The sequence below is a fragment of the Palaemon carinicauda genome, chromosome 18 (genome assembly GCF_036898095.1).
Source record: "Palaemon carinicauda isolate YSFRI2023 chromosome 18, ASM3689809v2, whole genome shotgun sequence".
Lineage (NCBI taxonomy): Eukaryota > Metazoa > Arthropoda > Malacostraca > Decapoda > Palaemonidae > Palaemon > Palaemon carinicauda.
In genome coordinates this window covers 29,115,160-29,132,659 of record NC_090742.1, presented here as the reverse complement: position 1 = coordinate 29,132,659, position 17,500 = coordinate 29,115,160, and the positions used below count along the sequence as shown (strand labels likewise).

Sequence of the window (17,500 nt, the reverse complement as noted above, 5' to 3'; positions counted from 1 at the left end):
ACAACTTTCACATTCCTCTATGGTCAAGAAAATGCTCTCTCTCTCTCTCTCTCTCTCTCTCTCTCTCTCTCTCTCTCTCTCTCTCTCTCTCTCTCTCTCTCTCTCAGAGAAAGTCAATGCTCGTCTCATTCAAAGAAAAATAGGAAGTACTTTTGTTTCTGAAAAAGTATTTATTACAAAATAGATTAAAGTCTCAAAACTTTTAAGAAATATGTATCTTTCAGCCTTTATGATCAACATATTACCTAAATAAATTAAATATGCACGGAACTTGAAAGCATACATGATAAACTTGGTTCAAATAATCACATCTCTCCATTACTAAGACTGCTATTATTCGTGCCGAGCACAGCCGCCAACTGATGTTCGAGTCTCATTGTTGCCAGAGTTGAATATATTACAATTCATAACAGAGATTATCGCTTGAATGATTTCAATGCTAAAGTTACAAGATTGACATTGTTTATATAGGTAGGAGGTTTATACACTAATGGATTTCTATCTATTGCAATAGATATTTTCAGATGAAGGTTGAAATTTTGGAACTGCAAAAAATACTATAATTCCCGTAATGTTTTATCTAGTAACAAATATTGCATAAATTTTTATCTAAAGTAAAAAACAAATTATGTTTGAATGATTAGAACGATATAGTTTATTTCTAGTTGATTTTATGACTTGCAAAACGTGATTGTATAATCTTATATAGAAACACGATCATACGATCTGACAGTTTCCAATGCAAAAAAAAAAAAAAAAAAAAAAAAATCTAAATAATTGACGATATAAAAAAAAGGAAAATAATCATAAGAATAAAACGAAAACATTAAAAAAAAAATCCAAACAATGCCATACTGTAATCATGTGCGCATTTTTTTTTTCTAAATTTATCAAAAATATACAATCCTCACCACCACGATAATCTTAAACTTTCTATACAATTCCAATGTTGTACTTCTTTTTTTTTTCATGTACTTTACTTCCTTTAAGTGCTGTTTTTTCTGGTCCTATACAGCAGGGGAACCCTACTCTCTACAGGACCTCCACAGTCATTTTATAGTGTTCGTTCGAAATCATTCAACATTTCACATCTCGCATTGCTAATTTACTGTTAAATCGTCACTATCGAAGCACTCACAGAATAAGAAAGTCTTCAGTTTCCTCTTAAAAGCCTTAATATCTTCAATCATTCGGATGTCTCGTGGGAGGTTATTGTATAGTCTCTGGGCATACAGTGCATACAATTAACTATCAAGGTATTTATGGGTCATATATCCTTATGCCACATATCCCCAACAATCTAATCAGAAGTTTAAGGGGCAGCCAACGCAAATGTTACAGCTTTGATACATCAAAGTGAAAACGATATCGAAGCACAAAAAAAAAAAAAAATAAATAAATAAAAGAAATAAACTAGAGGGGCACTCAGTAGAGCGCAGACCTCCGGCGCGGCAGCTTATATCTCGACCTTTTGCTCAACCTTGACCTTGACCTTTGACTTTGACATATATTAATTGGCGTGGATTTTCAAACACTCAAATATGAACGAAGTTTGAAGTCTCTGTGACAACGATGTCCAAACTTATGGCTGATTACGTTAATAGGACATTTTGCTTGACCGTGACCTTGACCTTTGACCTCCCGAAATTTAATAATTTCCAGCTTTTTACATAACAGTTAATCCCTGCAAGCATCATTATTCTACGATTAAAATTGTGAACAGGAAGCTCTTGCCAAACACACACACACAAATTGCAAACAAAAACAAGAGGTGTAAACATAACTTCCTTCCAACTTCGTTGACAATGGTAATTTGAATGGGAACTCGGTTGAGTGCATACCAAAACATATGTCATCTAAATATGCTATCATGGCCTAATGGCTGCGTAATGACAAAACTCCCACTTTCTGTAAGTTCATTGACCCCACTGATCTTTGATCCCCAATTGCTAACAAGGGAAATGACATCACTATATCTTGTTGAATATCCCAATGTAGGAAATTGAATTGTACACATTTTGGCACTAGTTTCAGGCAAATCAGATAACAATTGACCACAATATAGAAAAAAAGACGCCTTTGACCATTGACCCAATCACTCCCAAAATCTAATCAAATTGTCCTAGGAACATGGCCAATCATCCTACAAATTTCACGAAATTTGCCCACCACATAGCAAAAAGTCCTTTTTGACCTTTTGTGACACGACCTTGATCTTGATGTATATCAAAAGATAGGCAATTGGATTGTGGTCATTTTGGCAATAGTTTCATGGACATTTGATAAAAATTTACCACTATTTAGCAAAAGAGAAGTTTTTGACCTTTTCGATACCCTGACCTTTTACTCAATCACTCCCAAAATCTAATCAAATTGTCCTTGGATCATGGCCTACCATTCCACCAAATTTCATGAGATTCGGTCAGATACTTTTTGAGTTATGTGATTCACAAACACAGAAAGACATACAAAATGCACACATATAAAACATAATCTTGCTGCAACGAAGCTGGCGAAGGTAATCGTTGGTTCTAAAGTAGGACTTTACAGTTTTCAGAGGATATCAATATAAATCAGTTTAATTAAATGTATATATATGGCCTTCAACGTTTTAATAACCACCAGATCTAAAGCTGCTTTAAAAAGTTAAATTTCACAATCTTCTATTGCTATTTTTTTTCTTTTTTTTTCTTACTTGAAAAGAAATCTACCGTGTAGAAAGCTGTATATGAAACAACTTAAATTGTCAGTCGGACCATTTCTGAAAATAATGTTTAGTTTTCTGAATTAAAACGCCACAAACATTAATAAGGAATAGCGTCACTTACTGTACTTATATATGTTTATAAGGCAAGGAATGTCCCAAAGTAATCTAGACACCAAAACAGTACATCAGAAACTAAATTATGAACGCCTAAACTCAGAGCAAGGAAGTTAAAAACAGAACTATTTTTACTGCTCATAGAACAAGGAATTTAAAAACACGACGTTTTGTATTTGACGTTGTTATAGCCACGCAAAGTTTAATATGAATTTCGGTAGTCTACACATTACGGTAAGTTAGGAAGACATCTGGCAACATCAGAGAAGAGGTTTATAATACCTTAGACATACGATTATTGAGCTAATTATTTCAATGTAGTATAAGTTATCCATAGAATTGTGTAAATATTTCATTAACAGTATGTTGGTATTTGATAAAGTTTTTTTTTTTTTTTTTTTTTTTTTTTTTTTTTTTTTTTTTTTTTTTTTTTTTTTTTTTTTTTTGTGTGTTACACAGTTAGAAGGGTACCGACGACTAGCGTGTCTAAAATAAACACCTCTGTACTACAGGAAGACTACTCAAGACTGACAGTAGACGGCCGGACAATTTAGTTCACCCTTGACGAACATTTCTTTTAGTTAAAAAGGTAGTTTCTATAGGTCTCGGGGTTCTCCAAAAAACGTACAAGACTGTTATTTCCTACGACATTCTTGTCGCCATTAAGTCAACTTGATCTAACCCACCTCATTTCCCATCAAAGCTTACGTCTGATGACGCCCAAATGTTCGTTCGTTTCCGTTCTCTTGGCCCTTCATAGTCCGGAAATAATCCTCTTTCGGTTAAAATAATTGCAAGTCTATTTCTTATACCTCGAGGATCAATTTCTTCATTTCCTTCTTTTTCATAACCTTTACGGGCTTTGGCAAGATGTAGGGCGCTGGTTTGAAATTCTCATCAGCCTCGAAGGTGCTGTTTTAGTATGCGATCTGAACGTCGTGCTTTTGCTTTGGTATGCAATCTCACCTAATAGTAGCGATTTCACTTCACTTCATGGCGAAGAAAGAACCAATATATTTTCTAAAAAAAAAATGTATACCGGGAATAATTATCTAGGCAATAATAATCTATCATTGATGTTAGCGTGCGCAGCTCAACGTTATTGCTTGCCAGTACTTACGGAGCTCGATGTTTTCATTTTTTCGCGAGCGAAGCGAACGCACGGCGATGCAAGAAACGTTATATTCTCCATAATTCTTGTTTTCTTTTACCCATTGAAAATATTCAGATAGCAGACCAAAGCAAAAGAATCATTTCTGCGATCACGCCATGAGATCGCATACCAAAACAGCACCGCCTCCAAATCCGAAGACAGATGAAGGGTATTATAGGAGTGCATTGAAACTGAATATCTAAAACAAATACTGGACACCAGAAGTATTAAAATGGTAAGACCTAGAGTTATGAAACTGAATTATTATGAGAAAATGTGGGTTACGTTAGAAATACAGTGAAAAATGGAGAGACAGGTTGCACCAATAAGAGAATACAGTATACAGTGTATACTAGCTTGTTTTTATTAATTTTTAGTTTTTCTATTTTATTCAATGTATTTTCTCCATATCAATTTATTCGAAATTTCTCCAACCATGCATAATTCTTCACAGGATTACAAATACTCAAAACCATAAAATATATTTTTATTTCAAAAAATTTGTACAATATATTATATCTCTGTAAAACAAACAACTTATTCTAGAGACAACACTTCAATGCCAGGCATTTTCGTGACCTACATTTGGTCAGTAGGGTCACGTAAGTGCATGTACTGACATCTATCTAAAGTAAGACACTATGATGGCACATGAATCTCCCTTGAAACTTGTTCCTTATTCTTGCAAGAAATAAATATTAAATAAATAGGAAATAAATAGATGATTGGGCTAATAACGTGATTAATCAGTACTATATAACTGTTATAGTCCAGTTAATCTAATTTTCTTAGGTTTTACAACTTAATATTATAACTTCGTGAAAAAAAAATCTAAAATTAAGTGACGTGATTAACCAAAGTGATCAATCGAGTGGTGTAAACCGTCTAAGATCAATGACAACTCTTTATAGGTTTTAAAGCCAATTAGACATGAGTGAGTCTTTTAAAAATACAAACAGCATACATGATAGATAATTACTAGAGAGGAGTTCAGAGTGCTTCTGATGCTAGGTGATAAGCGAGTTATAAAAAGGGAAAATCGTAAGGCGAGTCTACGATATGAATAGAAAGGCAATTAAATTGGAAACGCTAAATAGAATAAATAGTGCATACCCCATTCAATTAAACTGATATTGCAGCATTAGCATTCGGATGAATCATAAAGAAATATTGGAACCTTGCATGAAATTTAACTGGAATTAGTTAAACAACAAAGTTGATTACTTACGCAGATTTTTGTTAAAGGAAGATAGGGACTATCAGAGATGATAATCTAATAGTTTTATTCTAAAGAAAACGAACACCACAATTTTGTATGCAGTTTACCTCACACATAAATGTCTTATTGAATGTCATTGATCTTTCACTAGTGGTTAGTGCTGGTAGTTATATGGCTTAGATTTTATCATGTAGTAATAAAATGCAACTTAGAGGTGTTTTCTTTTGAGAAGAGATATTACATTTTAAATATGATTTGGAAAAAAATATGAAGAGGATACATTAAATGTTTTATTCAATGTAAAAATTAATTAACTCTAAGCCATTTAATTCAAAAGAATAATGTAAGTTAATTGGTTTTATGTATTGTATTATGTGTCTTTTTACTCTTTTAAAAGGCTATCTTTGCCTTAGGACACCTTTGGTGATTTCTCAGAGAGATACGTCAATAAACTCTGAGTTACACGATAAAATGAGAATAGGAATTTCTCTCTTCTGCTTGAAGGGATTGAGAATCAGGCAACAACAAGCAAAGAATGTTTGGGATGAAGGCTTTTTGGAAAAGTATCTGCCTAAGAATTTAGGTGTAAAAGCATCTTTATGACAAAGACTATCTGGTAAAGAATCTTGAGGGAAATGGATCTTCTTGGAAAGGAACCTGCTCATAAAATAGCATATGTGGAAATGATTTCCCATGAAGATGGCCATTTCGAAAAAGAAGGATCTTCATAGGGAATTGTCTCAAGGTATAAAGAGGAACCGAAATCAAAGTCAGTTGGAGAGGAACGAGTGAAATCAATGACACGTATTTAATTCACAGGGTCTCTTACCCACATTGGCTTTGACTCTGGCACTCACCAAGAGATTTTACTTCTTGGTGCACTTCTTCTGCTTGAGGTTCGATATGGCACTGACAGAACCAAACAGGACTTTGGCCGTCACTTGGACGCGAGACGGGGCGGCATACTCGCGTTGACCACAGGACCCGTATGGGTCGCAACGGTCGGCGGAGCATTGGGACTGACTGCAGCTTCTGTAGTCGCCTTCATGGACGTCACCGTAACATTGGGGGTCACCGCAACCGCCGTGACCTTGCTGACACTGAGGGTAACTGCCGTCCGCGGAGTGGTGCGGCTGTTGATAACTGTATCTATAATCGGTGCCACAAGTCTCGTTGGAATTCACATCGTAGGAGGACGAGGAATAGTCCCCAGCGGCACTCTCGGAGCCATAGTAGCCGTAGTCCGACGTGGAGGGAAGATGACCCCCGTTGTACTTGCTGTAGTCGTTGTTGTTCCTCGCGTAGAGGTTCTCTTCCCCCTCCCGCCTTGGTTCGGTGACTTCTCCTGCGGGGTCTACGCCGTAGTAATAGTAGCTAGGGGATCCCCTTCCGCCCTGGCCAGCAAGGCCTTGGTCTCCGCTGTTTCTTCTGCTGTTGCTGTTTCTGTTGCTCTTTCCGCTGCTTTCACTGTTGAAGTCACTACCGTATCTGCCGCCGCGAGAATCCATCTCACCTGAAATAGGAGGAAAATAATTAATGGTTAAATCATTGTTGCATTCAATTAAAACATGAATCAGCGAATACCTACACCCCCCCTTCTCTCTCTCTCTCTCTCTCTCTCTCTCTCTCTCTCTCTCTCTCTCTCTCTCTCTCTCTCTCTCTCTCTCTCTTTTTTGGAGGTTTAATTATTACTCTCTCTTCCTCATGCAAAGGGAAATGGGTAAAAGCTTATCGTCTTTATTTACCCTTTTTCATCTTGCATGAAGTGTGTATGTACAGTATGTGCTCGTGTGATTATTCACACACACACACACACACACACACACACACATATATATATATATATATATATATATATATATATATATATATATATATATAATATATACATATATATATATATATATATATATATATATATATATATATATATATATATATATATATATATATATATATATATATATATATATATATATATATATATATATATATATATATATATATATAAATTCATTTAGAAAGGCATATATACACAAAATATGACAAATGAAGGGAAATGAGGCACGCTAGATTACATTCTATATTTTTATACACTTCCATAAATTCAGTTATCGACAGTTGAAGAAATAAGAGATAAATAAGATTACCTTATTTCATTGTCTCTTCTCAAAGTCATCTCGAACCTCATAGGTTTACTCGCAGCCCCGTTCAGAAATGAAGTTCTGCAACATAGAGAAATGCAAATGACTGACTGGAATAATCTATGGAATGGAAATTATCAAAAGGTCATCTCTCTCTCTCTCTCTCTCTCTCTCTCTCTCTCTCTCTCTCTCTCTCTCTCTCTCTCTCTCTCTCTCTCTCTCTCTCTCTCTCTTCAATTCATTATGGGAAAACCCAACAGAAGAGTTGCATAAAATATTAAAAGACAAGTTAGTAAAACGCCAAGATAAATCTGGAAAATTCTAAGGATAAATAATCTTCCACGACAAAATTTCTATTGTTATTTTTCTCGCGTTACGTAAGTAAATCGTTCCCAAATCAGTCATTTATGTACGTAACACCTACGCTACTTTTGTATAGCCTTATCTTCTGCATTGAAATAGTTATTGATATTTGATAGAACAAGAAAAAGGTTATAAGAACCGTATATATCTATATCCATCTATATATATACATATATATATATATATATATATATATATATATATATTATATATATATATATATATATATATATATATATATATATATATATATATATATATATATCAAAACGTATCTCAGTATAAAAATGTAATCATTATTATAATTATTACAAAATTAAATTGAACCTACATATTAATAAAAAAAAAATGCCTCCATGAAGAAATGTAGGTCCTATAAAAGGCCAATGATATAAAAATATTCCCTTATGACCTCCACTAAATAATGCGTAGGTCCAAATGAAGACCAAGAATCTGCCCAGTTAGAGAAATTTGGTGAATGCATTTGTCGTGTATACTACCTAGTAAACAAAGTAAACAAAAGCATGGACTGACCTATACATAGGAATCTATAACACACCTCAAAACCCTTAATCCCAGGATAATATATGTAAAGAGAAAATGAGCCAACTTCCAGAGTGAAAGATCCTTTACCATTTGTGTATTTTAAGAGCAGTCATTATATTGGAATCGCTTCATAAAAATATTTTCTCAGTGATTGGGAAATAAAATTTTCAGAAACCAACTGTTTCGCTAGTTTCATTTCGAAAGACTTCAATGCCAGCTTTCGTTCATTTTCGCATCGTCCCCTTAAAATTCGCAACATATATCCAATTATTCCTTAATTTCGGCCATGAATTGAATTCTAAGAATTCAGTTAATTTAATTCCAAATATTTACAAATATAAGGAACTTCAAATTCGCCAAATGAATTGATTACTTGGTACAAATTTGCTATCATTATTGGCTAATTATTTAAATTCTACAAGTATAGCTACACAATTTTGTTACTATTATCTACTACCCAGTTCAAATTTGCAACCAATAACATCCCATTAGTATAATATAGCCCCAACAATGGCCCCTTGGTCAAAAATACCATCAACATTGGCTACTTGGTGCAGAATTTGACGATACTAAAGGCTACTTAATGCGAATCACAAAAATCATCTGCTAGATTTGAAAAAAAAGATATTGCCAAACGTCTCATTAATTTACGTCCGTCTCACCTTTTCATGTGTGTCCAGCTAATTTAGGGGATGATTTGCTGGAAATCGTTCTTGTAGTAACGCCAAAGTTCTGAAATTGAGGTAAAATCCAATATAAATAATGAGGAATAGAGACAGTTAATTCATTTGCAATTTTTATATGGAGCCATTTTTAAATCAAAGAAAGATGTGTAGATTATCAATACCAATCCGTCTTGATCAATACGCTCCAATGTAATACTTATTCTTATACACTGACACACTCATATATGATATTTATATACTGTGAGAGAGAGAGAGAGAGAGAGAGAGAGAGAGAGAGAGAGAGAGAGAGAGAGAGAGAGAGAGAGAGAGAGAGAGAGAGAGAGAGAGAGAGAGAGAGAGAGAGAGAGTCTGGAGCTAGCGAAACGAACAGCAAAAAGTAAGGGCCGGTGAAATAAAAAAAACTTAGAGAGTGGGTTTTCAGAGTTGGATCAATTAGGAACGGTCTATAATCCCGAGTCAACATTCTAATATGATAATGAAAATTTTTACATAAAATCTATGACTAAGATATACATACTTATTTCAATGCAATCAGTGTACATCAAAATGACATGTAAGTGATTTCCCCTTATTTGATAAACTTATTTACTTTGGAGGCAAATGTCTTTCATCCAATACATCGAATAGAAGCAAGAAATTGTTATCATCATTAAAGAATATCATATAATAATTCCCTGCTAAAAAGGTAGAAAAGCAAATCATAGCAAATGAATATATACTAAATGGCAAACTGATAAATGAAAATACGTAAGAACAAGTTGTAGAAAACCCCCCAGAGATTTCATTAGTAAGAACTGACTGATTTAACCGATTTGCTCTCTGTTTGGCTTCAACCCAAAAAACCTGACCTGCCATACTACTTCTGTCTGTTTCAGACTCAACTGCAAAGAGCTGACTAACCTGACCACTTCGGTCTGTTTCATTTTACAGTAAAGAACGGACTGGCCAAGTCCCTTCAGCATTTTGTTTAAACTTCATTGCAAAAAACTGACTAACCTGAATAATTCGGTCTGAGTTTCAAAATTCCCTGTAAAGAACTGACGAACTTGACCTCTAAGGTTTTTCATTCCATGACTTCACAATGAAAAAAAAAAAAAATCTGACCATCTTAATGCTTACAGTCAGTTTCGGACTTCATAAGGAAGAATTGACTAGACTGACCTCTACAGTCTGTTTCAGACTAGAAAAAACTGCCTTGCCTGAAAGCTACGGGAAAACATTTGCTTTAGACATACAATATATGAAAGCTCAAGGGGAAAGACACAAATATTCAAACAATGGATTTTCCTGCGAAAGAAGTGTTCATCCGTAGGATGAACACTTCTTTCGCAGGGAAAACCGTTGTTTGAATATTTGTGTCTCTCCCCTTGGGCTTTCACATATTGTATGTGTATAGCTAATGGACTAAAAGATTTATCTGAATGAACGAATATAAAGTCTATGAAATTGAACAAAATAAAAATCGAATAACTATGAAAAGATAAAACATAAAATCAAAATACGAAAAATAATTTCTAAATAGATCTTGCTGCAGCAACTTGCTTTTAATTCAATTTAGCCCGTAATCCATTTATGGAAGTATAATTCGCACGCTAAATCCCAAATTATATAAGATTTAGTTATATTAGTTAATTAAACCAAGTTCATGTTAATTAATGATAGAATTGTCTATGCTTCCATCCATTTAATGAACTGGTAGACGTACGTAGCACAGTAAAATTTTTAAAAAATTTCTTTGCATGTCGTTTGCTGATTATCCAGCCACCGTGTTTATTTTGATCGTCATCTTTTCGGACAAGATCGATCTGCCAGCTCAATTATTGAATCAAGAGTGATGGCAGAGCGATGTTAGGCGACCAAGAACACTCGAGACTTTTGCGTTATCCTTCCTGCAAACTAACGGGGTAGTACGGATCTCACCACCATGAAACACTTCTAATCATCTGCAGGTAAGACCAGATCCTGATCAGATCATTGATAGTAGGGAAGGTGGGAGGGCATCTGCTTTTGATTGTACAGGTGATTATTAGAAAACTAATTTTAAATTCAAAATTCCATTTGTCTAATACTTAACTGCACAATCAACATATAGTAGGGTGGGGGGGAAATGATGAGTATGATGCTAGGAAGATTGCCTGAGTTGTAGCTTAACTAGTTTCACTTCTGACGATGTGTCACAGCATGATTGTCAGTTCGTCAATCAATCGCCATATCAGGGCTAAGTCCATTAGGACCTACTGTCTGGGCATCGTAAATGTTCGCTTTGTTGATGAAGCCAAGGGTGTAGTGCTCCTCTCCCAACTGTCTGGTCATGATTCGGCCACTTACAACTTTGTGAGAGAGGTCCTGTACTCAGCAATCTACGCCCTCAAAGGTGTCACTAACGTTGAAGGGGATCGATTGATAGTACATGACTTTTAGCATTCAACAGTTTAGGCCCTTCAAGGCGTCCCTTCCGTTGAAGGAGTTTAATTGCTGATGCGAGAGTACTTGCACTAAACAATATCTGCCCTGTAAGATGTCACTTTCATAGAGATGGTTCGATTGTCAGAGCACGTTGAAGGTATGACGTAGTAGTTCAGTCTCCCCAGCCAAGTTCAACGTAGAGGAGAGGGAACAGTGATCCCAGTGGTTAGGCAATGACTCCGCCCACTGCCAAAATGGGAACTAAAGAACGGACTTTAATATAGTGTGTACTAATTATACATAATATACATATTTCACGAACTGGTCTCATTATCGAAAGGAGAAAACAACATGATGTCCAGGAGAGGGGTTTAGGGTTTAATGGTTTAAATATCGCTCATGAATGGTAGAGGCAAGGGAGACGATTATGCCCTAGTAGGACAATATCTTAAAGACTGACCACATATACATACAGTCAGTCCCCAAGGTCCCTCTCCAACCAAGCTAGGACCAGACAATGGCTGCTGATGACTCAGCAGGTAGACTTATAGCAACCCCCCCCCCATTCTTAGCTCACAAAGATGATAAGGTTGCAGACAGTACAAGGTAACTTTGTCTTTGATCTCTGTCCCTTATTTACTTCTGTCAAAGTGAGAGACAGTTGAGGCTGTCGTTGGGTCATAGAAGAACGAGAGGACAAGTTTCCTAGGCCTTGGTAACATGTCCACGGCTTCTTATATGTTGAAGACTGTTGGCAGACGTCTCTTCTTGCCTCCAATTGAGAACTGTCTGGGAGTTGGTTTTAGTTGGGTAGGCCTTTGTGCTCATGCTACTGTCCTTACAAGCAAAGACTGAATCTTGTCCTCCCTTGTCTCCTTAGCTTTGAGGTGGGCTTTCTCCAAGGATGATTCAAGATACCCTCCTCAAGCAGCTACTCTGCAAAGAGGGGTGAAGTCCTCAATGCTCTCTTCTGTATATCAGAGAGGGATGGAGGGGCAAGGGGCAAGAAGAAAACCTTCCTCCATGAAGTCGGATATGCCTCTTGTTGCGGATGACTTGATGGAGAAGTTTATAGAGTTGGCCAACTGATTATAAAGAGTTTAGTAATGCTCCAAAGCTCCTGACTCTGAGAGAAGACCTATCAGGTAATCCCAAAGTTATCTCCATCATGCAATGATTCTCCTAAACTGTTCTCATCCAGGCTTGGTGACAGAGCTGGTGGATCTTCTCCTATAGCTAAGTCCTCCAGTATGGGAGGTTTATCACATTATGCATACTATGCTGACTTCTTGGTGACCACCCGTCTCCCCTGTCTGAAGGATTCTCATGCCAACAAGCATAGAAATGGGTTCAGTTTATTTGTCTGTTATATCCTCCAGAAACCTGAACACTGAAGGAAACTCTCTAGGTTCCTGCATCATGATGGTCTACTACGACTCCACTAAAGCCTCTTGGGTGAAGGTAATCATGCTTCGAAAGGTAGACGATGAAATGTTGCCCTCCCCCAACCCTTAGCGGTTGTCCCCAACCTCTGGAGCAAACTACCGGCCGCCCTCATGATGGCCAATGAGTCTGATGGTGGGCTCCCCTTTTAAGGAATCTAAGGAGGAGAAGAAAATGAAGAATCCGGGACTGGAGACCCATCTGGTGCAGCATGCACCTGGACTTCTTAAATACAAAAGGGTTTTCCTTACAACATCTCACAATTATATTTCCCTGATCCTCAGAGAAACAAGAAGCAAGAGCGTCTCCTGGATTTCCACACTGTAGTTGGAGAGTGCTGCTCTATACCACAAACCTCCATGATGAACCCTTGTTCCTTGCAGGAAGACAATTGGGGGTCACCTGAAGGGCTTGCTTCCCACAAAGAAGACTGGAAGGAGCAATCAGCTTTGACCTTGATTACTCCTTCTCAGTCTGGTCAGAGTGACATCCATTGTAACTGCTTCTAACACCTAACTCTGAGCTAACAGGGGTAGTTCAACTCTACTCCGGATCTACTCTGTATTGGGTGGACTCATACCCGGAATCTGTTAAGGGCCGGTCCAGCAACAGTACTTCCTTCAGCATGGGGTGGAATGGAGAGATCCAGAGCAGGACTGAGGGAGCTGAAAAGAGAGGTTAGGATGCCTAGTTGTGAGCTACATTCTCAAGGCCTGATGCTAAGGTGTCAGTTTTACAGTTGACGGACCTCAGTTGAGACCCCGCCCTACACAAACGTTCTTCAGCCACGGCAACACTCTCTTCGAGGGCCACTGACCCTGTTACACTAGATTCCATAGGGGAAACGTACCGTACACGTTACTCACCTGATATGCTGACCACCTCAGAAATTATCGACATACAATCATACTCACCTTCTAACACCTCGTCAACCAAGCTAGGTCTAGAAGGATTATCTGATACTGGTCGATTAACTGAAACTATACAAGTCTTTGCTTGGAAAGTCTTTTCTTAGCTACGGTAGTCATATGGTTTAAATGTTTAAAGGCCGCTCATTAACGGTAGAAGCTAGGAACAGTGACATTCCGTATCAAGCAAGACAATGCCCTAGAGATTGAACATATTACATATGATCAGCGCCCAAGGCCCCCCTCAACCCAAGCTAGGACCAAGGAGGACCAGGAAATGGCTGCTGATGACTCAGCAGATAGATCTATAGGCTCCCCCAAACGCCTCTCCCCCCCCCATCCTTAGCTCACAGGGATGGTGAGGTTGCAGCGACCAAAGGAACTAACGAGTTTAAGTGGGACTCGAACCCCAGTCTGGCAATCATCAGGCCACCACAACCCATAATACATACACTTGTCTCTCACTAAGAGACCAACTCGTACATTCGGGACTTACGTCAATCAGGTTAAATTCCCTTCCCTATAGTTAACCCACAAAGAATGGTTATCAAATGCAAATTTGTGACTCAGCTTAGCCTTGCAGCGTAAAGTGCAATGGGAAGGTTGGTCTAAAGTAGAAGTATGGTTTATTAGATCCATGCTGGTGAAGAACTTTAAGTCCAAAACACTGTCTAATTCATTTTAAGTCTCGTTTACTGTGAATACTACACAAAGAGTTTAATTATTCTGAATGGTGATTATTAATAAGAAGCTAGCTGAATCAAATGGTAAAAGCCAGGAGAGGTAAACAGGACGTCTGCTCACACTGTCAGCAAGATCAGAAATAGGGTTTATTGGTGGCGAGAGACAGGCTTTGTTGGTTTGCAGGAAGGATACCATACAAATCTGTCATCGCGCTTGACTCAAAAATTGAGCCGGCAAATCGCTCTTGTCAGAAAAGACGACGACCAAAGGAAACATGTTGGTTGGATAACTAGCAAACGACATGTGTAGACAATTATAAGAAATTTTATTGAGCTGGTACGACCACCATTTCATTAAATTAATGGAATAATGGAATCATAGACAATTCTATCAATAATTATACCTGATATAATTATATCTTATATCTTCGGGACCTAGTGTGTGAGTAATATACATACGTAAATGGATTATAGGCTCAATAAAATCATAAGCAAGTTGCAGCAGCAAGTTTACCGACTAATGTTGGTTGTGCTGCGTGTGCAGTTGAGTACTAGACAAAAATAGGAAAAAATATGTGCAATACTCTACGGGGATTAATATTCATTCTTTACTATTAATTCGTAGATTTTTATCTTTAGAGGTTAAGACTTTACAGTATTCAAATGTTTTTGTCTTAGTAGGAAAAACGGAAAAAACCTTTAAGAAACGTTCTGCAGCTTCGAAAACATTAGCTGTAATGAGTAACATTAATTTAAAATAGCTGTGGTAAACTTGAAATTTACGGACGATTGGCTGCGGAGGCTTTCATGTTTTCAAATGCTTCAACATTTGAATATAGTTTTACAGAATTATATAAGTGATGAGAAAGTCAGTTCACTGTTGCTTATTTTTTTTAGTTGAATGTGATAATCTTGAAAATATATTGGATATTTACACTAGCTTAAAAGGAGAAACTCTCAATAGTATATTGAGAACCACCAAAGTTGTAGAGGCTTTTAGGTGTGCTATAAATCTGCATATTCATACTGGCATCAAGTTCGGATAAAAAATGACGCAAAAACACTGCATTGATATATCAAAAGACGATTGGCAAGATGTCTAGTGCGAGCAGCGATGCGAGTTGATAAGCCCAGACGTGATGGCATGATGGAAGAATTTTACAATGGTGGTGAAAATTATGGTGAATTTGCAACGGTTTCCAGACACAGTTTTTTTTTTATTTCCTTTTATTTTCTTCAGTACTGAAATCAATAAAAATATTGTGGATTATTTCAGCTCCTCAAAAATGAAAGAAGTGGTAAATCTACTTTAGATATTACATTTCTCAACACTATTACATCCATTAATACTGATATTACTCAAAATCCTATTCGTAGCCTCAACCAACATATATTGGCAAAGTGAGACCACAGAGGTTCTTGTGAGTTTTGTGGGAGTAGCAATGAAGTCAAAGTGGCCAACACCTTCGAGTTAATATTACGGCAAAAGTGGCCATAACTATAGCTTCAAATTCCGGTTCGCTAAAGACGAGTTAAATTATGGATTATTATACAAAACCTCAACAGCAAACACACTCTAGAGGGAAAATTTTGAAGCCCCTAGAGAGTTGCTTTCTAAAAATAGCCATAAGATATGCAAAGTATAACTTTTCTGCAATGAGGACAGTGAAAGCCTGGGCAACTGAAAAGGGGGAAGAACTAATCAACATCTAATGTTTGACAGGTTAAGAGTTGGGAATCTTTCTAGCACTATAAGATATGAGAAAGCTTTAGATTCTAGCAAAACTTCAGCAGCAAAGAATGCCCTTTAAAGACAAGGAATAGATAAATCTTAATCTAGAACATTTGAAGATATCTATACGGGAGGAACAGAAATCCTATAACTACATAGAGATAATGAAAAATATTGATTGAAAAGGGATTTAGGTAGGGAGACCCCATCTCTCGTAAATCATTCACAGTGTGCCTATAAGAAGTTTTTATGAGAATTCATAATGGAAAAATGTAGGAATAAGATTAATGGAGAATACCTTAATAACTTAGGATTTGCAAATGACATAGTTCTGTTTAGTGAATCATGGGAGGAAATGCAGAAGATGATAGGAAATTTGAATAGAAAAAGCAGAAATATAGGGCAGAAAATGAATATGAGCAAAACTAAGACCATGTTCAATGAAAAAGCAGAAAGAAGAAAAATTATGGTTCTTCTTCGCTCAAGGGGTTAACTACAGCACTGTAATTGTTCAGTAGCAACTTTCCTCTTGGTAAGGGTAGAAGAGACTCTTTAGCTATGGTAAGCAGCTCTTCTAGGAAGGACACTCCAAAACCAAAGCATTATTCTCTAGCCTTGGGTACTACCATAGCTTCTGTACCATGGTCTTCCACTGTCTTGAGGTAGAGTATTTATCTTCCGCTGTTTTTTTTTTTTTTTTTTTAAGTTTCATAATTTATATATGAAAAATCTATTCTAATGGTATTACTGTTCTCAAAATATTTTATTTCAATTGTTCCTTACTTTTCTTTTAATTTATTTATTTCCTAGTTTCCTATCCTCATTGGGCTAATTTTCTCTGTTAGAGCCCTCTGTCTTATAGCATCCTGCCTTTCCAACTACTGTTGTAGATTAGCTAATAATAATAATAATAATAATAATAATAATAATAATAATAATAATAATAATAATAATAATAATAATAATAATAATAATAATAATGATAATAATAATAATAATAATAATAATAATGGGTATTCAAGACAAACATTAAGTGTTTCCCCAGGACATGAGACCGAAATTAAAAGAAGGATGCTTTTGGTAAACATAAGTAAAATGTCACTTTCTCTAAAAAGAAAAGTATTCAATTAGATGGTTCTACCAGCAGTGAATTATGCGACAGAAACTTTGAGCCTTATTAAAGCCTTAGACTTAGAACATAAGCAGATCTATGGAAAGGATACAGATGGGAATAACACTAACAGACAGAAAAAGAACAGCATGGATAAGAGAGAAAACTAAATGAGAGGATATTCTAACATGTAAGAAAAACGAAATAGACTTGGGTAGTATATTTAATGAGAATGGCAGATAATAGATGGACATTAAGAATAATACAATGTGTTCCTAGAGATTG

The 17,500-nt window shown here is 36.4% G+C and overlaps 2 protein-coding genes across 3 annotated transcripts in view; both read right to left on the bottom strand.

Annotated features, from left to right (window-relative positions):
- The window catches only part of LOC137657742 (peroxidase-like), a 249,080-nt gene extending 246,192 nt beyond the window's left edge, over nucleotides 1-2,888 (bottom strand). The window contains exon 1 of the mRNA XM_068392209.1: nucleotides 2,829-2,888. The gene's annotated coding sequence lies outside the window, so the exon portion shown is untranslated. The remainder of the gene's footprint in view (nucleotides 1-2,828) is intronic.
- A 1,597-nt stretch (nucleotides 2,889-4,485) lies between these two features.
- Nucleotides 4,486-17,500, bottom strand: part of LOC137657035 (uncharacterized) — an 18,755-nt gene continuing 5,740 nt past the window's right edge. The window contains exons 3-5 of one of the 2 annotated variants that reach the window (XM_068391394.1): nucleotides 8,909-8,978; nucleotides 7,344-7,418; nucleotides 4,487-6,706 (exon numbers count right to left, since the gene is read on the bottom strand). In XM_068391394.1, coding sequence (XP_068247495.1) covers nucleotides 6,060-6,701 — 642 coding nt within the window. In that variant the 5' untranslated portion in view covers nucleotides 6,702-6,706; nucleotides 7,344-7,418; nucleotides 8,909-8,978 and the 3' untranslated portion in view covers nucleotides 4,487-6,059. Of the gene's footprint in view, nucleotides 6,707-7,343; nucleotides 7,419-8,908; nucleotides 8,979-17,500 lie in introns of both variants that reach the window. The other variant, XM_068391395.1, reaches the window with a different exon arrangement.